Source organism: Anthonomus grandis, chromosome 19, assembly GCF_022605725.1.
Source record: "Anthonomus grandis grandis chromosome 19, icAntGran1.3, whole genome shotgun sequence".
Lineage (NCBI taxonomy): Eukaryota > Metazoa > Arthropoda > Insecta > Coleoptera > Curculionidae > Anthonomus > Anthonomus grandis.
Window position 1 is genome coordinate 4,487,676 of NC_065564.1, and position 25,814 is coordinate 4,513,489.

At 36.3% G+C, this 25,814-nt stretch overlaps 4 protein-coding genes across 25 annotated transcripts in view; 2 read left to right on the forward strand and 2 right to left on the reverse strand.

Moving 5' to 3' along the window:
• Positions 1 to 4,569, reverse strand: part of LOC126747673 (F-actin-monooxygenase Mical) — a 68,737-nt gene extending 64,168 nt beyond the window's left edge. For 16 of the 19 annotated variants that reach the window (XM_050456442.1, XM_050456443.1, XM_050456441.1 and 13 more), the window contains exon 1: positions 4,384 to 4,566. The gene's annotated coding sequence lies outside the window, so the exon portion shown is untranslated. Of the gene's footprint in view, positions 1 to 4,383 lie in introns of all 19 variants that reach the window. The other 3 variants (XM_050456445.1, XM_050456444.1, XM_050456446.1) reach the window with 2 other exon arrangements.
• LOC126747678 (uncharacterized) lies at positions 1,056 to 1,748 on the forward strand. Of its 2 annotated transcripts, none has more exons than XM_050456452.1 (3): positions 1,056 to 1,239; positions 1,299 to 1,422; positions 1,472 to 1,748. In XM_050456452.1, exons 1-3 carry the CDS (start codon positions 1,094 to 1,096, stop codon positions 1,718 to 1,720), a joined length of 519 nt encoding a protein of 172 aa, XP_050312409.1. In that variant the 5' UTR covers positions 1,056 to 1,093; the 3' UTR covers positions 1,721 to 1,748. The 2 variants fall into 2 exon arrangements, with proteins under 2 accessions (XP_050312409.1, XP_050312408.1); XM_050456451.1 differs by having other exon boundaries at positions 1,059 to 1,239; positions 1,290 to 1,422.
• A 307-nt stretch (positions 4,570 to 4,876) lies between the features above and the next one.
• Positions 4,877 to 9,345, forward strand: LOC126747675 (DENN domain-containing protein 1A-like). Of its 2 annotated transcripts, XM_050456447.1 has the most exons (14): positions 4,879 to 5,074; positions 5,138 to 5,293; positions 5,347 to 5,484; positions 5,546 to 5,681; positions 5,738 to 5,791; positions 5,856 to 6,113; positions 6,170 to 6,271; positions 6,332 to 6,559; positions 6,621 to 6,797; positions 7,011 to 7,043; positions 7,095 to 7,312; positions 7,377 to 7,539; positions 7,629 to 7,997; positions 8,274 to 9,345. In XM_050456447.1, exons 1-14 carry the CDS (start codon positions 5,058 to 5,060, stop codon positions 8,583 to 8,585), a joined length of 2,361 nt encoding a protein of 786 aa, XP_050312404.1. In that variant the 5' UTR covers positions 4,879 to 5,057; the 3' UTR covers positions 8,586 to 9,345. The 2 variants fall into 2 exon arrangements, with proteins under 2 accessions (XP_050312405.1, XP_050312404.1); XM_050456448.1 differs by lacking the exon at positions 7,629 to 7,997 and having other exon boundaries at positions 4,877 to 5,074.
• LOC126747677 (histone-lysine N-methyltransferase E(z)) lies at positions 9,120 to 25,683 on the reverse strand. 2 transcript variants are annotated; one of them, XM_050456450.1, is made up of 10 exons: positions 25,495 to 25,683; positions 25,243 to 25,412; positions 22,774 to 23,259; positions 22,560 to 22,720; positions 20,755 to 20,855; positions 20,472 to 20,700; positions 19,577 to 20,020; positions 14,773 to 14,943; positions 14,524 to 14,706; positions 9,120 to 9,588 (listed from the first exon to the last, which is right to left on the reverse strand). In XM_050456450.1, exons 2-10 carry the CDS (start codon positions 25,401 to 25,403, stop codon positions 9,362 to 9,364), a joined length of 2,163 nt encoding a protein of 720 aa, XP_050312407.1. In that variant the 5' UTR covers positions 25,404 to 25,412; positions 25,495 to 25,683; the 3' UTR covers positions 9,120 to 9,361. The 2 variants fall into 2 exon arrangements, with proteins under 2 accessions (XP_050312407.1, XP_050312406.1); XM_050456449.1 differs by having other exon boundaries at positions 25,243 to 25,431.
• Positions 25,684 to 25,814: the final 131 nt, after the last annotated feature.

Below are 25,814 nucleotides of genomic sequence, written 5' to 3' on the forward strand. Positions count from 1 at the left end.
GTAAAAATGGCAAAAATCCTAAATGTCACTTTTGCTCAAAAACCGTTAGTTTCTTGAAAAATGTTGTAGATACATAAAAGGTTTTAATTAATTAGTTTTTTGTTATACTTTTTGCTTCATGCCTCTATCTTTAATAGTAAAAAAGTTATCGCAAATTGTGTAAATAACCCAAATTGTAAAAAAATACAGTGGAAATGAACTAGTGCAAGCCATTTAGATGAAACGAAAGTAAGTTTAACTTAATGTGATCGATCAGTATTCCACACCATAACATTGACATTGAAACTATCCGTTCAGTGTGCGTGTGTGTGACCTAAAATAGTCATCGTGAATGCTAATAAGGCACCACCCACGTCAGGTGCATTATCTATATTAAATCAGGCCGTTTACCTGATGTTGAACAATGGGATTTGTGGGACGCCTCATTGCCTCCAATTTAATTTTAGAATTTTTGGCCGATCTTGTATGTAACGAGGGGAAAAAAAGTGGATCGAACCGTTCGATTGAAACTAGTTACGCGTGCAGATTAGAATTTATTCGTCGCCTCTTGGGTTTCATATATAAAACGTGCAAAGTGCCACTGGCAGTCGGCCAGAATCGATGGAGTTATTGATTATGACCATTTCATTACTATAGGGCATTTTATTTTTTAATATCATAGGCAAGAAGCTTCCTTATTATGTGTCAGAAAAAAACCTAAGATCTTCATGGGGTACATGAAACCGTTTACTCCCGGTCTATTTTCGTGCCTCAGTGGGAGGTGGCGACTGCTAAATCACGAAATTGTCGAGTAAACGCATTAATTAATTTATTTTTGAGAATTTGCGTTTCACTTTTTGTGAGAAAAATTATTGTGACTCACTTTTTAGCAAATATTTCCTAGTAGAAAACACATGATCAGCATACGTTGCACTGAGCAAATTTACTCTTCCCTTATCAGTCATGCTTCTGTTATACACCAGTGGCGCTTACACCTCAATTACCTTAATAAAAAGCAAAAGCAAAAAGCTTCAGCTCTTGGGCTATTAAAGGGGAAAAACACTATAAAAATACCTCCATAAGGAATAAGCTTGTAGTAATAAACGAAACGAAAATGACTTTAAACATAGTGGGTACAGCATTGATCCTGTTGGCTACAGCACTATGCATGGTTGTAGCTCAACAGCAATACGTGCCAGCAGCTGTCTACATCCCGACCTTCCAAGGGAACCAGAGCTATTATTATCCAGTACATGCAGGGTAAGTCTATTGAATTAAAAAGGAAATGTCAGTAATTTTCAACTTTGCAGACCACCCAGAAACAGCAGCTACAACAGCACCTACAGGACTAATGGCAGCTATCCAGCTAATTACAACGGAAGCCTGGATGGACACTTGTTTTCTGGGCATATCCAGCTGTATGATAGGCTGCTGTTCAACCAGGTAAGGAAGACTATAAATCAACAAGCAATTCCTTATAAATCTCCTTCAGGTTTACCGCAAAGAATCTAGATGGTGGTCGTCCAGAGACAAAACCATTGACTACCCCCAGGCAGCTCCCGCAGGATACACCAGGAACGAAGTGATTTCAGCCATAAGAATCTACAATCAATTCCTGGATGGGAATTCAGCCAGAGCCACCATCCTCAAGGGTGGGGTAGGCTATCAGTACGTGAACATCCTGTTGGAGTCCAAGTGGGGCAAGGGCTTCCAGTATTTGGTCCAGATCTACGGCCACTAGTGCCAAAATAAACCACTAAAGAACTAGACTTGTCTGTTTAATTTTTTTTAATATGTCCAGAGACACATTGACCTATATAATATTGGACCAGGTCCAAAAATAATTGTCATCCGGTTTATTTTTAATGGTGCATCCGAGGGGGTATCCGTTGCACTTACGTATATGGAAGCGTATAGATAATGGAAATGGAAAAAACCCAATTGCCAAAAATACCGGATCAATGAACTAGTTAACGGTTAAAAAAAAATGTTTTGAAACGCTATTGGACGCGACCCAAATTTTAAAAATAACGAAAATTGCGGAATAGAGTTTTCCAAGGCATTTCCTGAACAAACGAAATCAAATATGTACATAACGCGCGTCATACATGATCGGCCATATAAGAAAAGCGGTTTCGGTTCACGTAAGAATACATAATGCACTGCAATTGTTATAAAATAAATAATAATTAAAACCCCCGCGGTTCCAGTATGTAAATATTTATACGTTCCAAAATTACAGTTTGTTACTGGTGCATGTAACCCAGTTAAATGAGAAATTAAACATGCATGGATCATTTACTTGGATTTTCAGTTCAGTTTTTTTTTCCTGAGGATGGGTTGTATGTATGAAACCTGCTCATGGGAAGTTAGAGCGTTTTTTTAGGAATGAATCAGTAGGTCATACTTTCTTATAGCTCAAATAGTTCCTGGTTTAAAGCCACTTTTGTGATGCAACTTTGCGACTAGCTTGATTTCAAAAAATATGTGTCATTGCAAATATTTCTGACTGTAATTCAATAACTAATTGGAATATTTTAATAATTATTTCAAAGCAATTGAATATAATTCCTGGGGAATGTTTTAAGGCATGAAACCTCTTAATACTACAAAAATGTACTTAGCTACACTAGTAAGTCTTGAGTACATATTTAGATAGACAGGTAATGTACTTTATTACAGAAGAACCCTTAGTACAAACTCTGGATGCAAAGTTTTCATATTAAATTTCAACAGCAAGAATTCTTAAGGGGATTTTCATTAGAAATAAAACCATTAATAAGAATTTGTTTAAGCTTTATTACATTCTTAGTAGAAATATTGGCACAGTGACTCCTTACAGATCTATAACTCAAATACTACCTGGAATATTTGAACAATTCTTTCAAAGCAATATAATGTAATTCCTGAGGATCAATTTAAGGTGTGAAACCTCTTGATAACTCAAAAATTTGCTTAGTTCGGCTAGTGCATTTTACCTATTAAATTTCGGTTTTAAGGGTAATAAAAAAGCAACAGCAAGAATTCTTATGGGGATTTTCATTAGAAATAAAACAAATAATAACACATTTTTTAAGCTTTATTACATTCTCTTTAGAAATATTGGCAGAGTGGCACCTTGCAGGTTTATAACTCAAAAACTACCTGCAATAATTTAATAGTTCTATCAATATAAAGTGACTCTTGAGGATGAATTTAAAATATGAAACGTTATCATAACTCCTCTTTTAGAGTATTTGAGACCAGAATAGCCTGAAGCAGTTCATTGACCCAACCTTGAAAAATGCCAGACCAGTTAAAAGGCCTAAATTGAACGCCTCATATAAATTAACCTTTTTGTGTAACTGACCTGAAAAAAAAACCATTTTCCTTTTCTTATCATGCGATTGTACTTTAGAATCACCCTCTTGACTAGATCCTTGAAAATTGCCTTGATAAAATAGACTCGAGTAATTAAAAACAGTGTATAAAAACTTTCTACTTGATATGTTTTCGTTGGCAATTAAGCAATCATTATAAGGAAGCCTCTACCGCGACGTGAAGAGGAAAAAAACTGTTTGATTTTATGCTCCACTTCTCTTAAAAGTCTGTTTACTTTCTTCATAATGGCAATGATGATGACTCATGATAATAATCAATTAATCGCTCACATGCAGCATCCTGATTTGCTGCAGACGCGATTATAGCGGCAAAATCGATCGAATCGTCCAGACAGGAATAGGGGGATGACTTATACCTTTGAATCCACCAGGGAAGGAGGTTCTTTGAACTATTACAAAGGCTCATAATTATATAATGAGTTTTGTATTGTTGCCTGTTAGGTTTAAAGGTTTAAAAACTTTTGAAAATGTTTAATACAGTTCACTATTTATGAAGCAAAAGGAAACAAAGTAGCCAGACAAAAAATTATTAGGAAGGATGATAGATTCAAGTGTGGGTGGATTTGGCAGCAAAAATAGTCATTAAATTATTCATTTTAAGTGGCTTAGCTGTATTTCTTTTTGTTTCATTGTTTTGCATTGTCAAGTATAAGTGCATTGGTCAAGTCTATGTACAGGCCTGAGCAGGGAAGCCCTATAAAAGTAGCAACAAATATGGAATAGGCCTTAATTTATTGTGAGGAGCAGACAGGTATTAAAAAGACAAATTTAAACTAAAAAAAGTGACCACTTCAAAGGTTTTGACCCTTGAGACTAGGAGGGTGAAAACCTCCATGCTCCTGTCCCCTAAAGGCCTTACAGTCTAAATATTTTTAGCAAAATGTGTTCCCAAGTGAATTATCAATAAAACTACTAAAAATCTATAAATAAACCCTGGGTTATCCCACAGGAAAACATAAAAGAGACTAAAAAAGTCCTGCCATGGCAATGATCCCTGTCTGCCCTCCCAAAACGGTTTACTTACCGGGGTTAATTTCAATTCCTCAGTGAAATCCGGTGAATGGGGCACCACTTAAACACAGCACCAACGGGATAAGCATCAAAATAAACGAAAAAATCGGGAATAAAACGCGATTTTAGCACTTTTATTGCACAATAACAAACCAGCCTCTGCCCATCAAACGTCAAAATCACGAACTGAAGCGAGAGAGAGAGACAATGCGAAACTGTCAGACCGACAGTCGCATGATGGAAGGGAGAGGGCGACAGTGGCGTATCAGGACGGCTTTCAAACTTTGGTGGGATTTTTATTTATTTTTATTAATTACCGGCTGTATTAAATGATTTTTTAATTAGTAATTAAATCATTTATATTTTTAAATATATATAACATGCTTTTAGGCAGTTAATATTCAAAAATTACTTAAAATAGCTTGTATATGTTAACTTAAAGGTGCGCTTATGCGAGGGCAAAATCGATCGGGTGGGGAGGTGTCACCAAAGGCGCACGTCATCACACCAAATCAGCTGTTTTAGACAGTGACAATTGCCTCTGTGCTCCTATGCACTATTTATTTTGATTAAAACCCCTTTTAAAAGGCTAAGAAAGTCGAAAAAAAGCTTCAAACATGTTTTAATAACGCTAAAGTTCGTTTATTTAAGTGTTATGTGTCAATTTGTATCAGTGCTCCGGCGGCAATGAGTTCCAGAATAAGGTAGGCGTTGTTACCACATTAGTCCCTTATGTCTTACTTTAATTGAGAAAAACAACAATTTAGGGAAAATGTTAAGCGTTTCTTCGAGTGTTTTTGCGAGGTGGTGCCCCCGCGGGAGGGCAAGGAGCCCTGGATAATCCAGCAATACCCTGAGACTTACAGGGACCAAGAGGTCTTGAAGTCGGTTCCAAAATTTGCATATCCTTATCAGTTTGAAAAGTAATTGCACTATATATTATTCGGGGGTTGTTTTTAAGTAGTTTCCTTTGCAGCACCGTTATCCAGCACTACTCTTTCGTGCTCACCGACTTGGAATCAAAATGGACTTTTGGGTTTTGTAGGCACGACCCCAAATCAGAAACTTCTATTGTTGTTTTAAGTTATTTACCGTGGCATCAGTCTTTTTATAAGTATAACTCTATTTTTCGGTGGTATTAGGGTGTTTGGTAATCGAAACTCCTCTTTTTCAAGGTTTTTAGATACAACCGCAGTATTAATGCACAGTTCTCGTACAGAGGACTTGAGTGAGTTTCTCTCGGTAGTTTATAGTACAAAAATAGCTGAACCGGGTCGAAAGTTTGTCATAGCGATCAATGGGGGGCAATGTGTAAGTTTCCCTGGCATATATCAATGTTTATTATGCTCAAAGTTGAAAAATTGCAGACCTTCTCAGTGGATATTCCTAGGCCCTTTCAGCTTCCCAGCATACCGGAGAATGTAAGACACACTCTAAAAACCCAAAAATCTCCCTTGATAAACTTGATTTTTTCACCCCATTTAGCGCAACTTAACCGAATATTACAACGCAGTAGACACCAACAATATGATGGTCATTTTCGCCTCTATGCTCTACGAACGTCGCATAATTTTCACCTCGAAACAACTAAAACGGTTAAGTGCGTGCGTCCAGTCGGTCAATGACGTCATTTACCCGATGATCTGGCAACATATATTCATTCCGGTGTTGCCTCAGTCCCTTATGGAGTACTTGTGGGCCCCCATGCCCTATTTGATCGGGGTGCCCGATGAAGTCATGAAGGTGAGACCTCCATCGGGGTCTTACCGATGAAATTTTCATCTTTTTTCTCTGTCTAGACGGTGTCCAGAAGTGAAATAGGGGACGTGGTGATCCTTGATGCGGATGCCAACACTGTGGAGACCCCTTTCGATGATTTAAACAATTTACCTCAGGATGTGGTAAATAATAATTCTGATAAATGTCCTTGAAAAAGTCCTTTAAAGGTCGTTTTATTGCAGATAAATTCACTAAGGAAACAACTGAGGAACAAATCTGCAGTGCTAGGGGACGGGGTGTCCAGGGCTTTTCTGAGGGCCCTGGTGCAACTGATCGGAGGCTACCGGGACGCCCTGAAGTTCCAGCCAGGGCTGAAGGTCACGTTCGATAAAGAGAAATTTATCGAGACGCGATCGTTGGCCCTGCAGCCCTTTCTGAAGGATATGCTGCAGTTGCAGATTTTTCAGCAGGTAAAAAGGCTTTTAAAAGGCCTCAGAGGGGGGTAAAATGGCGGTTTGTTTTTGTTTTAAGTTCATCGAGGAACGACTGACGATGTTGAACACCGGCCGGGGCTTTTCCGACGAGTTCGAGTTCGAATTGGAAAATTATTCGGCTAAGTCGGGGTCGAAGTTGAAACAGCAGTACAAGGAGTGGACTGCCACCATGAAAAAGGAGGGAACTGCTTTTTTTAAGAGTGTGAAAGATAAGGTAGGGGTTGGGTTTTTGGCTTAAAGATATTGGTCAATGTTTGGTCTTTCTGCCTCTTCCTCAAAAACTATTAATTTTCCAGACATTTTCTTAGTTACATAAAAGTTACTCTGTAGTTTTCTTTATGCAGCATTTTTTAAATAATTTGTCTATCGTCAGTAATAACCGAAATATCGACTTTTTTGAAAAACGTTGACTGACCCTCCCTTTCAGGCCAATCCGGCGATGAAATCCGCTGTCAAAACGGTAAGTAACTGGTCAAATCTGTCAAAAATAACAGCATTTACGTCAAAAAAGGTAAAAGATGGCGGCAAGGGCATGAAAAGTGCCTACAAAGGGCTGCGGTCCAAGCTCAAAGAGGGCCAAGGGGGCGGCGAGTATCCCAACGAACCGAAACCGAAGTCCGCCCCCAACTCTCCCACGGGAAAACGGAAAATCCTGCCGGGATTTTCCGTACCGGTGGCGACGTACAAAAAGGACGCTTCCTTAGCCCTTAAAAATGCCGGATTGCAGAGGTATAACGATCAGAAAAATGGAGGTGATTTTCAAAAAAAAAAACGCGGCAAATTAACAATTTAGATCGTACAGCCCTCTAAGTCCGAACTCGCAGCCGATCACGCCCGATCTACTGGACACGCCCCGTAGCGGTAGCCCGATCGAATTCCCGAAGATCGACCTGATGAACGAGATGCAAGACATCTTGCGGCAACGCCTGGAACTATCTCCGCCCGTTGACAGATCCGTAAGTGCCGGCCCACTTTGTTTTTTCCGGTTGTGGGCTCGCTTGTGACGTCGCTTTCTCTTTTCCCCCACCCTCCTCCCTTTTTGCAGTTGAAACCGGTGCGCAGCCTCGAAAACTTCAAAAGTACCCCCGGCAGTCCCGAGAGGTGGTACCCGTTGCCCCCGCCGCGCCCCTCCCTGCCCCCCACCGCCACTTTTTCATCGCCCACCGCTCGCTTTTACACCAATCATCTGAATCACAACGCGGCAACGTCGCACAATCACGCGCATCGGGGCGATACGCAGAACTTGCTGCAGTCGCCGCTAGAGGACCCGGACGACTTTTTCGTCACCGCCCCCTCCAAACCGTTCGTGGTGGGGGGCGGGCACGGGGCCAATGGGGAGTCGTTGTTTTACGTCGCCAATAGGAACGTCGTCGACGTGGTCAAGCTTACGCCGCCGGCGCAGAGTAGGCGGAAGGTGCGTTCGAGAGGGAGGCTTTGGTTTGACACTGTTGACAGTTAAATAAGATCAAGGGTCAGTCAAGACCGAAGTCTCGCTTGCTTTTTTTGTGGTGATGGCGATTCGAGTGTTTGACAGCTGTAAGGCCTGGGACACTCTCTCGAAATTTAATTAAAATTCAAGGCTTTAAACTGTATCCAAGAAATCCTCCAAAACCGTCAATGACAGCTGTCAAACGCTCGATCTTGACAACACCCGAAGTCATTTCACACCATCAACTCCTCTCACCTACAGCAACCGGAGGAGACCGAAGACCTGATCCGACTGGACTCGAACGACCTGGACGACTTCGATCCGTTAAAATCCTCGTCTACGTCATCGTATTCGACCCCCACTCACCACCACCACCAAGGCCCACTCAGCATCTCCAATCCTCTCTATAATTCCTCGTACGAGAATCACGATTTACGTGCGAACGGATTATCGCTGAGCAGACAGGACCGGGATCTGCTCCAGGATTACGGATTGAACTTCGAATTGACCGGCGGCAGTGGCGCCACCGTCAACCGGGTCAACGCGCAGGGTCAATGGACCAAATTCGATTGAAGAGTTGAGACTGAGAGTGCGCAGGAGTATGACGGACTTCCAGTGATGGTCGAAAAAGTTCCCACTACCGACTTAATTTAGTGTCCAAGTAGGCCCTGGAAGGGGGTGTTTTAAGTCACTTGGAGCGAGATCTGCAGTCCTGCCTGGCCATTAGTTATGTCTAATTGAGTCAAAAAGTTGTTCGATTTTTTAGGTCCTGTGTCCTGGAGAGAAATGTTATGTACAAAAGTCCCTTGGAGTGAGATCTGGAGGTCTGGCCGGCCATTGTTGTCAAAAAATTTATTTTTTAGGTCCCGAAGAAGGTGTTATATAAAGAAAGTCTTCGGGAGCAAAACCTGGAGGTCTGGCTGGCCATCGATCACGTCTAATTGAATTTTGCAAGCAGTCAATCAAAACAAATCAGTTTTTAGGTATAAGAAATGTTGCCCTATAAAAATGTCCCTTGGAGCAAAGTCTGGAGACCTAGGTGGCCAAAAAAATCTATTGTTTCGGCCTTTTCGCCCTCCTCAGGTGAAATAAGACAACGTTAACGACTAATACTAAAATTTTTATTGAGACCAGTGTATGTAAAATGTGGGGGAAAAAAAAACGAAAAAAACCATAATCCAGAAACAAACGCGCCTTAAACCTTAAGTAAAATCAAACGTTTTCTTTTCTTGTATAGACTTAGCTGTGATATAAAACCGTTATTTTATATTAAATTTGAAATTTTTACTATTGATTTGTTCGTATTTAAATAAATTGTACTGTAATTAATTAATCAATCGTTTTGTCAATTAAAGAAACTCCATTTCCCGTTCGATGCCTACGAATTTCAATTGCTCGGTGGGTCCGTATCTGTAGTCGAAGAACAGCTCCTCCCCGGGCTGTATGGCCCTTTTTGCGAAAATCCCGATCCGATGATCCCCGTTTACCATCATCACTTTGGCGTAACAGTTCGGGTTGATCGAGTGGTTCGCAAAACGGATCTTGTTTCCTTTACGTGTCGCATCCACCACGAAATCTGAAATATTTTTTTTTTATATTGTTATGGGGGGATCCTTGAGGATGAATTTGAGATGCGAAACGTTCGATTCGGTCCAAGATTAACTGAGATCCGGCCGTTTTTGTGGAGGCTCGTTTTAATACATTTTTGTTTATGATACCCACACACTTTTTGGTATATTTCCCAAACTACTTAAGATGTCTTTAAGATTTTTTCACGGCAGTATAATAGGATCCCTGAGGATGGATTTCGCATACGAAACGTCCTATGATGTTAAAAATTAACTGAGAAACAGCTGTTTTTGTTGAGGGCCAGTTTAAAAACGTAACTTTTTCAAAGACTCATACATTTTTGAGTATAAATCAAAAACTGCTTGAGGTATCTTTGAGATTTTTTCACGGCAGTATAATAGGATCCCTGAGGATTGATTTGACATAAGAAACATCTGTTTAGGTCAAAAATTAAGTTAGATACAGCCATTTTTATAGGGGGCCAGTGTTAAAAAGTTATTTTTTTAAAGACCCACACATTTTTGAGTATAAATCAAAAACTACTTGAGATATTACTTACCTGACGACAGTATAATCGGATCCCTGAGGATGGATTTGACATAAGAAACATCTATGTAGGTCCAAAATTAAATTAGATACAGCCATTTTTGTAGGGGGCCAGTTGAAAAACATAATTTTTTATAGACGCACACATTTTTGAGTATAAGTCAAAAACTACTTGAGATATCTTTAAGATTTTTTCAGGGCAGTATAATAGGATCCCTGATGATGGATTTGACATAAGAAACATGTGTTTAGGTCAAAAATTAACTTAGATACAGCCATTTTTATAGGGGGACAGTTTTAAAAAGTTATTTTTTCAAAGACCCACACATTTTTGAGTATAAGTCAAAAACTACTTGAGAAATCTTTTAGATTCTTTTACGACAGTATAATCAGATCCCTGAGGATGGATTTGACATAAGAAACATCTATGTAGGTCCAAAATTAAATTAGATACAACCATTTTTGTAGGGGGCCAGTTGAAAAACATAATTTTTTTATAGACGCACACATTTTTGAGTATAAGTCAAAAACTACTTGAGATATCTTTAAGATTCCTTAGCGTCAATAAAACTGGATTCCTGAGGATGGATTTGACACACGAGACATCTCTTTAAGTCAAAAATTAACTTACATACAGCCATTTTTGTAAGGGGCTAGTTTAAAAACGTAATTTTTTATGGACCCATACAGTTTTGAGTATAAATCAAAAACTACTCGAGATACCTTTAAGGTTCTTTTATGACAGTATAATAGGATCCCTGATGATGGTTTTGACACCCGAAATATTGACTTACCTGAAAAATTCACTAAAATATAGCCATTTTAGTAAAGGTCTATTTCAAACCATCACTTTGACGCAAATTCAAAACTTATTTAGTCGTATTTCGGAAAAAAATTAAAGCACATAAATGAAAGTTGCACTTAAATTTAGATCAGTTCCTAAAGAACATTTTGATATACGAACGAGTTTTATGCCTCAAAGGGTCTTTGAGTTAAAATTTATTATATTCACCGAGTGCCCAAAATTTACCTTTTTGGCATTTGTGCATAACTCAAAAACCTCTGAAGATATGTCTAAAATTCTTCCACGTCAGCATAGCAAGATCCCTTAGGATGGATCTGACATCCGAAACGTCAATTTACGTCAAAAATTAACTTAGATACAGCCATTTTTGCAGAGGGCCTCTTTAAAAACGTTACTTTTTCAAAGACCTACAAATTTTTGAGTGTAAATCAAAAAATAATTGAGTTATCTTTAATATTCTTTTATGACAGTATAATCGGATCCCGGATGATGGATTTGACAAACGAAACGTCTATTTAGGTCAAAAATTAACTTAGATACAGCCATTTTTGCAGAAACCCAATTTAAAATCGTAAGTTTTTCAAAGACCCACACATTTTTGAGTATAAATAAAAAGCTACTTGAAATATTTTTAAGATTCTTTTACGACAGTAGAATAGGATCCCTGAGGATGGATTTGCCATTCGAAACGTCTATTTAGGCCCAAAATTAAATTAGATACAGCCATGTTTGTAGGGGGCCAGTGGAAAAACATATTTTTTTTATAGACGCACACATTTTTGAGTGTAAATGAAAAACTACTTGAGATATCTTTTAGATTCTTTTATGAAAGTATAATCAGATCTCGGATGATGGATTTGACAAACTAAACGTCTATTTAGGTCCAAAATTAACTTGGATACAGCCATTTTTGCAGAAACCCAATTTAAAACCGTAAGTTTTTCAAAGACCCACACATTTTTGAGTATAAGTCAAAAACTACTTCACATATCTTTAAGATTTTTTTACGGCAGTATAATAGAATCTCTGAGGATGGATTTGACATAAGAAACATCTATGTAGGTCCAAAATTAAATTAGATACAGCTATTTTTGTAAAGGGCAGTTTTAAAAAGTTATTTTTTCAAATACCCCCATATTTTTGAGTATAAATCAAAAACTACTTGAGGTATCTTTAATATTCTTTTACGACAGTAGAATAGGATCCCTGAGGATGGATCTGACATAAGAAACATCTATGTAGGTCCAAAATTAAATTAGATACAACCATTTTTGTAGGGAGCCAGTTGAAAAACATAATTTTTTTATGGACCAACACATTTTTGAGTATAAGTCAAAAATTACTTGACATATCTTTAAGATTTTTTCACAGCAGTATAATAGGATCCCTGAGGATGGATTTGACATAAGAAACATCTATGTAGGTCCAAAATTAAATTAGATACAGCTATTTTTGTAAAGGGCAGTTTTAAAAAGTTATTTTTTCAAATACCCCCATATTTTTGAGTATAAATCAAAAACTACTTGAGGTATCTTTAATATTCTTTTACGACAGTAGAATAGGATCCCTGAGGATGGATCTGACATAAGAAACATCTATGTAGGTCCAAAATTAAATTAGATACAACCATTTTTGTAGGGAGCCAGTTGAAAAACATAATTTTTTTATGGACCAACACATTTTTTAGTATAAGTCACAAAGTACTTGAGATATCTTTAAGATTCCTTAGCGTCAATAAAACTGGATTCCTGAGGATGGATTTGACACACGAAACATCTATTTAGGTTAAAAATTAATTTACATACAGCCATTTTTGTAAGGGGCTAGTTTAAAAATGTTATTTTTTATGGGCCCATACATTTTTTGAGTATAAATCAAAAACGACCCGAGATACCTTTAAGATTCTTTTACGACAGTATAATAGGATCCCTGATGATGGTTTTGACACCCGAAATGTTGACTTACCTGAAAAATTCACTAAAATATAGCCATTTTGGTAAAGGTCTATTTTAAACCATCACTTTGACGCAAATTCAAAACTTATTTAGACGTATTTCGGAAAAAAATTGAAGCACATAAATGAAAGTTTTACTCAAACTTAGATCAGTTCCTAAGGAACATTTTGATATACGAACGACTTTTATGCCTTGAAGGGTCTTTGAGTTAAAGTCTATTATATTCACCAAGTGCTAAAAATTTACCTTTTTGGCATAACTCAAAAACCTCTTAAGATATGTCTAGAATTCTTTTATGACAGCATAGCAAGATCCCTGAGGATGGATCTGACATACGAAACGTCAATTTACGTCAAAGATTAACTTAGATACAGCCATTTTTGCAGAGGACCTCTTTAAAAACGTTACTTTTTCAAAGACTTACACATTTTTGAGTGTAAATCAAAAAATAATTGAGTTATCTTCAATATTCTTTTATGAAAGTATAATCGGATCCCGGATGATGGATTTGACACACGAAACATCTATGTAGGTCCAAAATTAAATTAGATACAACCATTTTTGTAGAGAGCCAGTTGAAAAACATAATTTTCTTATGGACCCACACATTTTGGAGTATAAATCAAAAACTACTTGACATATCTTTAAGATTTTTTCACGGCAGTATAATAGGATCTCTGAGGATGGATTTGCCATTCGAAACGTCTATTTAGGTCAAAAATTAACTTAGATACAGCCATTTTCACTGGAGGCCAGTATTAAAACGTATTTTTTTCAAAGACCCACACATTTTTGAGTATATATCAAAAACTACTTGACATATCTTTAAGATTTTTTCACGGCAGTATAATAGGATCCCTGAGGATGAATCTGACATAAGAAACATCTATGTAGGTCCAAAATTAAATTAGATACAACCATTTTTGTAGGAGGCCAGTTGAAAAACATAATTTTCTTATGGACCCGCACATTTTGGAGTATAAATCAAAAACTACTTGACATATCTTTAAGATTTTTTCACGGCAGTATAATAGGATCTCTGAGGATGGATTTGCCATTCGAAACGTCTATTTAGGTCAAAAATTAACTTAGATACAGCGATTTTCACTGGAGGCCAGTATTAAAACGTATTTTTTTCAAAGACCCACACATTTTTGAGTATAAATCAAAAACTACTTAAGATACCTTTAAGATTCCTTTACGAAAGTGTAATAGGATCCCTGAGGATGAATTTAACATATGAAATGTCTATTTAGGTCAAAAATTAACTTAGATACATCCATTTTTGCAGAGAGCCAATTTAAAAACGCAGTTTTTTATAGACCCAAATGTTTTTGAGTATAAGTAAAAAATTACTTGAGATATCTTTAAGATTCTTTTACGACAATAAAATTACATTCCTGCGGATGGATCTGACACCCGAAACGTCTATTTAGGTCGAAAATTACTTTAAATACAGCCCTTTTTACAAGGGTCCAATACACCGAGTGCCCAAAATTTCCCTTTTTGGCATTTGCGCGTAACTCAGAAACCACTCAAGATATCTCTAAAATTCTTTCACCTCAGTATAGTGGGATCCCTGAGGATGGATATGACACCCGAAACGTCGCATAATATTAAAAAAAAAGAAACTCACCGTTGTTCAAATTAAACAGGAACGAGCACATGTATTTATCGTAAACTTTCCCCCTGCGGTCGGCCTCGTCCTGCGAAATAATCTCGCCGCAGTACTCAGAAATGAACTCGTTCTTCTGAGCCGAATCTTTGAGGAAAATACCCCAGCCGGCGACGTCAGAGGGCGCCATCAGTAGATGTTTGTCTACAACCAAAATCCCCCGTTTAATTTTTCTGCATTTTGTCATAAAATGGGGGGTGGAAAGCTTACGTAGCTGACGCTGCACGCTGACGTTCTTGCAAGTGATTTTACTGTGATCGAACTGATCCGCACCGCAGGTTTGACATAAGTCCGGATCGCATTCGCGCACCGCCAAATAACAGGGACATTGTTTGGTGTTGCATTGGGCCTTACAGCGACATCCGGGAAACCGATTTTGGCCTAAAAAATCGGTAAAAATGCCCCCGAATTGTTCAAAGCATTGTTCATATGAGGGAAACATTGCGGTTTAGCAACTTTTTGTTAAAATTTTAATTAAATTTAATTAACACTGGTCGGAGTTGTTATTTTTTATATGTCAACACATTTTTGAGTCGAAACTACTTAAGGGATCTTCAAGATTTTTTAAGGCAGTATAACGAGATCCCTGAGGATGAATTTGAGATAAGAAACGTTCAATTAGAGTAAAAATTCACTAAGATACAGCCATTTTGGTAAAGGCCTGATAAAAATTAAACTTTTTTAAATTCTCACTCATAATTCAGGAAATATTGTTAGCACATTAATGAAACTTTTACTTCAAGTTAGGGCATTTCTTAAGAACATTTTGACATATAAAAGATGTTTGTGCCTCAAAGGGTTTTTGAGTAAATGTCCATTTAGTCAATGGATGTACACAACCCTAAAATGTGCAAGTATTAAATCATTATGCGCAGACATTTTTGAGTGTAATTCAAAAACTACTTAAGCCATCTTCAAGATTTTTTTTAGGCAGTATAAAGGGATCCCTGAGGATGAATTTGGGACACGAAACGTCCATTTAGGATCAAAATTCACTAAAATACAGCTATTTCGGTAAAGGCCTGATAAAAATTAAACTTTTTTTAAATTCTCAGTCATAATTCAGGAAATATTGTTAGCACATTAATGAAACTTTTACTCCAAGTTAGTGCATTTCTTAAGAGCATTTTGACATATAAACGATTTTTGTGCCTCAAAGGGTTTTTGAGTAATTATCTATTTGGTTAATGGATGTACACAACCCCAAAATGTGCAAGCATTAAATCATTATGTGCAGACAATTTTGAGTGTAATTCAAAAACTACTTAAGCCATCTTCAAGATTTTTTTGGGGCAGTATAAAGGGATTCCTGAGGATGAATTTGAGACCCAAAACGTCCATTTAGGATAAAAATTCACTAAAATACAGCCATTTTGGTAAAGGCCTGATAAAAATTAAACTTTTTTAAATTCTCACTCATAATTCAGGAAATACTGTTAGCACAATAATGAAACTTTTACTTCAAGTTAGGGCATTTCTTAAGAACATTTTGATATATAAAAGATTTTTGTGCCTCAAAGGGTTTTTGAGTAAATGTTCATTTGGTTAACGGATGTACACAACCCCAAAATGTCCAAGTATTAAATCATTATGTGCAGACATTTTTGAGTGTAATTCAAAAACTACTTAAGGTATCTTCAAGATTTTTTTAGGGCAGTATAAAGAGATCCCTGAAGATAAATTTGCGACACGAAACGTCCAAGTAGGGTAGAAATTCACTAAAATACAGCCATTTTGGTAAAGGCCTAATAAAAATTAAACTTTTTTAAATTCTCACTCATAATTCAGGAAATACTGTTAGCACATTAATGAAACTTTTACTCCAAGTTAGTGCATTTCTTAAGAGCATTTTGATATATAAAAGATTTTTGTGCCTCAAAGGGTTTTTGAGTAAATGTCCATTTGGTTAATGGATGTACACAACCCCAAAATGTCCAAGTATTAAATCATTATGTGCAGACAATTTTGAGTGTAATTCAAAAACTACTTAAGCCATCTTCAAGATTTTTTTAGGCAGTATAAAGGGATCCCTGAGGATGAATTTGGGATACGAAACGTCCATTTAGGGTAAAAATTCACTAAGATACAGCCATTCTGGTAAAGCCTTGAAGGAAATAAAATTTTAATTCAAGTCAAATTATTCAATCATTATGTGCGCACATTTTTGAGCATAATTCAAAAACTACTTAAGCCATCTTCGAGATTTTTTTGGGGCAGTATAAAGGGATCCCTGAGGATGAATTTGAGACCCGAAACGTCCATTTAGGATCAAAATTCACTAAAATACAGCCATTTTGGTAAAGGCCTGATAAAAATTAAACTTTTTTTAAATTCTCACTCATAATTCAGGAAATATTGTTAGCACATTAATGAAACTTTTATTTACTTCAAGTTAGGACATTTTTTAAGAACATTTTGATATATAAAAGATTTTTGTGCCCCAAAGGGTTTTTGAGTAAATGTCCATTTGGTTAATGGATGTACACAACCCCAAAATGTCCAAGTATTAAATCATTATGTGCAGACAATTTTGAGTGTAATTCAAAAACTACTTAAGTCATCTTCAAGATTTTTTTTGGGCAATATAAAGGGATCCCTGCGGATGAATTTGGGACACGAAACGTCCATTTAGGATAAAAATTCACTAAAATACAGCCATTTTGGTAAACGCCTGACAAAAATTAAATTTTATTTAATTCTCAGTCATAATTCAGGAAATATTGTTAGCACATTAATGAAACTTTTATTTACTTCAAGTTAGGACATTTTTTAAGAACATTTTGATATATAAAAGATTTTTGTGCCCCAAAGGGTTTTTGAGTAAATGTCCATTTGGTCAATGGATGTACACAACCCCAAAATGTCCAAGCATTAAATCATTAAGTGCAGACATTTTTTAGTGTAATTCAAAAACTACTTAAGGTATCTTTAAGATTTTTTTCGAGCAGTATAAAGGGATCCCTGAGGATGAATTTGGGACACGAAACGTCCATTTAGGATAAAAATTCACTAAAATACAGCCATTTTGGTAAACGCCTGACAAAAATTAAATTTTATTTAATTCTCAGTCATAATTCAGGAAATATTGTTAGCACATTAATGAAACTTTTACTCCAAGTTAGGGTATTTCTTAAGAACATTTTGACATACAAACGATTTTTGTGCCTCAAAGGGTTTTTGAGTATATGCCCATTTGGTCAATGGATGTACACAACCCCAAAATGTCCAAGCATTCAATCATTATGTGCAGACATTTTTGAGTGTAATTCAAAAACTACTTAAGGTATCTTCAAGATTTTTTTAGGGAGGTATAAAGGGATCCCTGATGATGAATTTAGGACATGAAACGTCCCTTTAGGGTAAAAATTTACCAAAATACAGCCATTTTGGTAAAGCCTTGAAGGGAATAAAATTTTAATTCAAGTCAAATTATTCAATCATTATGTGCGCACATTTTTGAGCATAATTCAAAAACTACTTAAGCCATCTTCAAGATTTTTTTGGGGCAGTATAAAGGGATCCCTGAGGATAAATTTGAAACATGAAACATTCATTTCGGGTAAAAATTCACTAAGATACAGCCATTTTGGCAAAGGCCTGATAAAAATTAAACTTTTGTCAATTCTCACTCATAATTCAGGAAGTATTGTTAGCACATTAATGAAACTTTTACTCCAAGTTAGTGCATTTCTTAAGAGCATTTTGACATATCAAAGATTTTTGTGCCTCAAAAGGTTTTTGAGTAAATGTCCATTTGGTTAATGGATGTACACAACCCCAAAATGTCCAAGCATTAAATCATTATGTGTAGACGATTTTGAGTGTAATTCAAAAACTACTTAAGGTATCTTTAAGATTTTTTGGGGCAGTATAAAGGGATCCCTGAAGATGAATTTGAGACACGAAACGTCCAATTAGGTTAAAAATTCACTAAAATACAGCCATTTTGGTAAAGGCCTGATATAAATTAAACTTTTTTTAAATTCTCACTCATAATTCAGGAAATATTTAGTTAGCACATTAATGAAACTTTTACTCCAAGTTAGGGCATTTCTTAAGAGCATTTTGACATATAAAAGATTTTTGTGCCTCAAAGGGTTTTTGAGTAAATGTCCATTTGGTCAATGGATGTATACAACCCAAAAATGTCCAAGCATTAAATCATTACGTGCAGACATTTTTGAGTGTAATTCAAAAACTACTTAAGCCATCTTCAAGATTTTTTTGGGCAGTATAAAGGGATTCCTGAAGATGAATTTGAGACATGAAACGTCCAATTAGGTTAAAAATTCACTAAAATACAGCCATTTTGGTAAAGGCCTGATAAAAATTAAACTTTTTTTAAATTCTCACTCATAATTCAGGAAATATTGTTAGTACATTAATGAAACTTTTACTTCAAGTTAGGGCATTTCTTAAGAACATTTTGACATATAAAAGATTTTTGTGCCTCAAAGGGTTTTTGAGTAAATGCCCATTTGGTCAATGGATGTACACAACCCCAAAATGTCCAAGCATTAAATCATTATGCGCAGACATTTTTGAGTGTAATTCAAAAACTATTTAAGGTATCTTCAAGATTTTTTAGGGCAGTATAACGAGATCCCTGAGGATGAATTTGAGACACGAAACGTCCAAGTAGGGTAGAAATTCACTAAGATACGGCCATTTTAGTAAAGGCTTGCCGAAAATTGAATTTTAATTTACATTTTCAGTCATATTTCAGGAAATATCATTAGCACATAAATTAAATTGTTACTCAAAGCTAGGGTGTTCCTTGGCAAATATTTTGATATATAAACGATTTTTGACCCCCAAGGGTTTTTCAGCTAAAGCCACATATGTAATCATTACGTGCACACATTTTTGAGCATAACTCCAAAACCACTCAAGGTATCTTCAAGATTTTTTGATGGCAGTATAAAGGGATCCCCGACGATAAACTTGCGACCCGAAACGTCCCGTTTATTTTAACAAAAAGCGAGCTAAACCGCAAAAAAAGAACTGGACTTACAGTCCGAGCTGCACTGGCAAAACTTCTCGCAGAAGTTCTGCGCCCCGATACACGGACAATTCTGGTCGCAATTTAACCCCGGATGGTCACACGGGGTGAAATTGTAGACGTGGTTGCTGCTCGACTCCTTCTTGAGTTGAATCTTGCGGCAGTGCATCGACCACAGTCGGTGTTTCTTCTTCTTCTTGCGGGGCGGAGTGCAATCGCGTAACGTTTCCTCAGCGGGAATATCGGCCGCCTCCTTTTGGGCGAAGTGGTACACTTGCTGACAGGTTTTCGTCAGCATCACTTGGGCGATTGCGCAGTAATTGTTGAGGAAAACCTTGTGGATAGCGCGGAAAAGACTCTCGTCGGAACCGGTCCATTCGTTGTGATCGTTTGCCCCCATTAAACCCAAGAGACTGAACGAGGTCGCCGTAGATACCGGGTCGCCGTTTTCGCAGTCTTCGGTTAGAAAGAAAATGGGTACTTTTTTGTAGATAACTCATAAACTACTTAAGTTATATTAAAAGTTTCTTTGCGTAAGTGTAAAGTGGACCCTGAGGACCGATTTGACATGCAATACCTCCACCTGGGCCCAAAATTACCTGAGAGGCTCAACTTTTTCAAAAACCACTTAAGATATTCAAAAAATATCTTCGCCTCAATACAAACCACCCAAGCAGCACAAATATGCTTTAAATTATTATAAAATAACTTAATTGTCGTTAAACTTGATCTTATAAGCATTTATGTATCGTGTATAAGCTCAAAAAGAGCCCACGGTAATAAAATCTTTTTACTTCATTAAACTCGTTTATAGTAGTTTTATATAAGAGTATAAAATGGATTTAATATAATAATAACAATAATAAAATATAAAAATAATAAAAAACTCCTACTAATTACTACTTACCTTTATTACTGTCATTACTATCCTCGGAACTGGCCTCGTTGCCCGAATCGACGCTCGTTTGCTTGCAAATCTTACGGGGGGCTGATTTGGCGCCCTCCGAGGGGGGCGCCGTCCCCGCCGCCCCCTCTCCTATCGTCTTGCTCTTCTTGTCTCGCTCCTGCTCCTTCTCTTTCGCACGTTCGCTCTCCTCCTCCTGCTTTTTGGCGGCCAGTTTGGCCTTGACCGTTTCCTAAAGGGGGGTTAATTTGAAAAATTCGCGGTTTTTTTTACTGCGGGGAATTACCAGGTGCATGTAGCAGTCGGATCCACAAGGTTCTACGAAGGGTTTTAGATCTGGCCCACGTCTTTTTTGCAAGTTGGGACCTGGATGACCAGGTTGTAGACCTACAGTGAGACGGTTTTAGGTTTAGAGGGTTTCTTTTAATATATTTGAAGAGTTTTTTAGGGGATGATGGAGGGAAGTTTTGTGATGAATTTAATCCGTAAAACGCATTTTTAACCTAAATATTCAAGAAGTTACAGCCGTTTTTGTTCAGCTATGCTAAAAAAAAAAGTTGTTCAACTTCTATTTAAAATAATTGAAAAACTATTCCAGGCACTTTTATCAGGTTTTTGCTCGAAGGAAAAGCGTTTTTTAATAAACAATTTGATGTGCAAACGCCTTTTGTACCTCAAATAGTTTTTGAGTGACATTGAGTTTTATGGCCCTTAATGCAAGACTTCTAAATATGACATCTATGAACACACTTTTGAGTGCCACTGGAAACCTGCTTAAGATAATTTGTTGGTTTTTTTAGGAGATAATTTTAGGATGTTCTGTGATAGATTTAAAGTATCAAACACTTTTCTAGTCCAATTATGGGCAGACTTAGAGCAGTTTTTGTCCATCCCCTTTAAAAAAATTCTCAATTAACTTTTGCCCTAAATAATTCAAAAACTATTTGAGGCATTTTCACACGGTTTTCACTTAAAGAAAATGCGTTTTCTTATGAATAATTTGATATACAAGCGCCTTTTGTACCTCAAATAGTTTTTGAGTTACAGTCAGTTTTATGGCCCATAATCCAAGACCAGGCATGGGCCTCTAAATATGACTTAAACGAACACACTTTTGAGTGCCATTGAAAAACTACTTGAGATAATTGGGTGATTTTTTTAGGAGATAATTTTAGGATATTCTGTGATAGATTTAATGTATAAAACACTTTTCTAGTCCAATTATGGGCAGACTTAGAGCAGTTTTTGTAAGACCCCTTTAAAAAAATTCTCAATTAACTTTTGCCCTTAATAATTCAAAAACTATTTGAAGCATTTTCACACAGTTTTCATTTAAAAGAAATGCGTTTTCTAATGAACAATTTGATATACAAAAGCCTTTTGTACCTCAACCAGTTTTTGAGTTACAATCAGTTTTATAGCCGATAATTCAAGACGAGGCATGGGCTTCTAATATATGATCTATACGAACACACTTTTGAGTGCCACTGGAAAACTGCTTGAGATAATTGGGTGATTTTTTTAGGGGATAATTGGAGGATGTTCTGGGATAGATTTGATATATAAAACACTTTTCTAGTCCAATTATGGGCAGACTTGGAGCAGTTTTTGTAAATCCCCCTTTAAAAAAATTCCCAATTAGCTTTTGCCCTTAATAATTCAAAAACTATTTGAGGCATTTCCATACGATTTTCACTCTAAGGAAAAGCCTTTTTTAATAAATACTTTGATGTACAAACCACTATTGTACCTCAAATAGTTTTTGAGTTATAGACACTTTTATGGTAAGTGCCCCTCAAAAACTATTTCCAATAATTTCAATATTTTTTAAGGGATGATACTCAAATGATACTGCAAAAGAAAGAGTAACTAGCAATGACCTAAAGACACTTAAATAGCACTAAAATTACCTTGCGGTCCTTATAATGGGGCAGGAAATAAGAAAAAAACAATTTTTTCAGTTAATTTTCAACGATTTTTACAGTGCACTAAGGTAACCTAAACGAATTTGGTGGAAAAACAAAAAGATCATTGCCAATCTTAAATAAATAAAAAAAAAACAAAAATCCCCCTAACTGAATCAGTACTTACGGTGAAGAAAGCAGTCGTACTTAAAGCACCGTCTGCAAAAGAGGGTGTGAAACGAATGCATCGTTTGTTCCCTCGGTACTGAGGCCGCATTGGGCCCGTCAATGTTCGGAGTACATTCCGGAGGTGCATTAGGGTCCGTACGCTCAGTTAACTCAATATATCTGCAACAGAAACCTTGTAGGAAGGGAAATGACCCCAGAAAAGACCTCCTCACTTCTCCCTCAGCTCCTCGGGTCCCCCTTTCCCCGGAAACTGACTGGAAATCGCCTGGAAAATCACCGAATTCGGAAACTCCATGCTGGTCTCCTCCTTATCCTTCTCGGGTTTCTCTTGGAACTGCATTAGGGCGTGGACCAGCTCCACGAACAGTTCGTCATCGATGAATCCGTCCTCTTGGTCCCCGTGGACTTTCCCGTCGTAATTTTTAATCAATTCCTCGATAAACGTTCCGTCCTGGTCCAAAATTTCATCCCCCATGTAAGGGATGTTGTGCAACACGGTTTCGTCTTCCACCATGAAATTCTGCTGGATCGGGGCCCAGTTGTACATGGTGGGAATGGGGGTGACCGCGTTTATGATTTTTATTGGCGCCACCTGGATGTCGCCCTCGTTACCGATCACTTCCGCTTTTTTCATGCAGGTCGAGTGAGAGGGCAGATCGCAGTTGGGCACCCAGTGGGCTTTAGCGGAGGTAGTCCATCTTCAATATTTTAATTGCAGTAATTTAACAATTATTCCAGGCACTTGTAGGGTGTTTTTCATTAAATAATTTAAGATATAAAGGATTTTTTTTAACCCAACATCATAAGTTTCATAGACATTTTTCTTGGTACATTGTGTCTCATAACTTAGGTTCTAATGGTCATCTTTTATTACTTTATGCTCTAAAATATACTCAAAGCCCTTGTTCATATTATATTAAAGAAATGAGGAAAATCCATGCACTGGAACCTTTTTTTCAAATAATTTTGTGAAATTAATTTGCAACATAACAAGAATCAAGTACTTCTCGGTAAATTGTCTCATAACTTTGGTTCTAATCCTCAGATTTTAATAACTTTTGCTTTAAAAGATACTGGAAACCCTTCTTCACGTTATATTAAAAAACTGAAGTGAATCCATGCACTAGAATATTTTTTTAACATAATTTGCAATGTAACATTAAGATTCAATAAGATGAATGCACTTCTCGATAAATTGTCTTATAACTTTGGTTCTAATGCTCAGATTTTATTGATTTTTGCCCTAAAATATACTCAAAACCCTTTTTCACATTATATTAAAGGAATGAAGGAAAACCATGCACTAGAACCTTTTTTTGAAATAATTTTGTGAAATTAATTTGCCATATAACAAGAATCAAGCACTTCTCGGTAAATTGTATCATAACTTTGGTTCTAATCCTCAGATTTTAATAATTTTTGCTTTAAAAGATACTGGAAACCCTTCTTCACGTTATATTAAAAAAATGAAGTGAAGCCATGCACTAGAACATTTTTTTAACATAATTTGCAATGTAACATTAAGATTCAATAAGATGAATGCACTTCTCGATAAATTGTCTTATAACTTTGGTTCTAATGCTCAGATTTTATTAATTTTTACCCTAAAATATACTCAAAACCCTTTTTCACATTATATTAAAGGAATGAAGGAAATCCATGCACTAGAACCTTTTTTTCAAATAATTTTGTGAAATTAATTTGCAATATAACAAGAAGCAAGCACTTCTTGGTAAATTGTCTCATAGCTTTGGTTTTAAAGCTCAGATTTTATTCATTTTTGCTCTAAAATATACTCAAAACCCTTTTTCACTTTATTTTAGAGAAATGAAAGAAATCTATACACTAGAACATTTTTTTCAAATAATTTTGTAAAAGTAATTTGCTACTTAACAACAATGATGCACTCCCTTGTAAATTGTCTTATAACTTTGGTTCTAATGGTCAGATTTTATTAATTTTTGCCCTAAAATATACTCAAAACCCTTTTTCACATTATATTAAAGAAATGAAGGAAATTCATGCACTAGAACCTTTTTTTCAAATAATTTTGTGAAATTAATTTGCAATATAACAAGAAGCAAGCACTTCTTGGTAAATTGTCTCATAGCTTTGGTTTTAAAGCTCAGATTTTATTCATGTTTGCTTTAAAATATACTCAAAACCCTTTTTCACTTTATTTTAGAGAAATGAAAGAAATCTATACACTAGAACATTTTTTTCAAATAATTTTGTAAAAGTAATTTGCTACTTAACAACAATGATGCACTCCCTTGTAAATTGTCTTATAACTTTGGTTCTAATGGTCAGATTTTATTAATTTTTGCTCTAAAATATACTGAAAACCTTTCTTCATATTATAATGAAAAAATGAAGCAAATCCATGCACTAGAACAATTTTTTTAAATAATTTTGTGAAAGTAAAGGGCGACATCACAAGAATCATGCACTCCTCGATAAATTGTCTCATAGCTTTGGTTCTAATGCTCAGATTTTATTCATTTTTGCTTTAAAAGACTCCTTAAGCCCCTCTTCACGTTTTACTGAAGAAATAAAACAAATTCACACACCAGAAACATTTATATTTAAGTCAGGTTACTCGGCTTCTTTGCCTCACCTTCTTAGACCCAAAAACTGTTTAAAAAACAGTCGTTGCTTGATAACTGAATGTCTAGACTCACCTCTCTTGTTCCCCAATTAAAGTTTCGGTCATTTTTTCGCGATTTTTATTCCAGGCGAGCTTAACATCATCAGCCCTCTTGAACTTCTTCTGTTGCCTCAAGCGGAGGTACTCCTGCTTCACGCGCTTTTTCCAGTCGATCGTTGGTTTGTTTTTGGACATTTTTAAGTCCTAAACAGGTTTCAAGTGGCTTAAGAAGGCGGTTTTGGGGTAAATAACTGTGTTTACAAGGTGAAATCGTGGAAATGCTTACCAGTTACTGTGGGCCCTCTCTTTATACGTAATAAAAACCAAAATATACGTAAAATAAAAGTGTTTTTTAAGCAAATATCGATGTTCTCGATAAATTATTTTAAATAAGGTGAAATTAATAATAAATAAACAATATAATATAATAAACAAAGACCCGTTCCCACTAACACAACACAAGATTCTAACCTAAAAATGCCTGACACTGACAGAGCAGGGATGCCAGAGTGACCAAGCGCATTACCATATATAAGATGACGAAGTGCTTTTTTTTAATTAAAAAGCCCAATAAATGCAACAGTTTTTAGGAAACAATTAATTAGT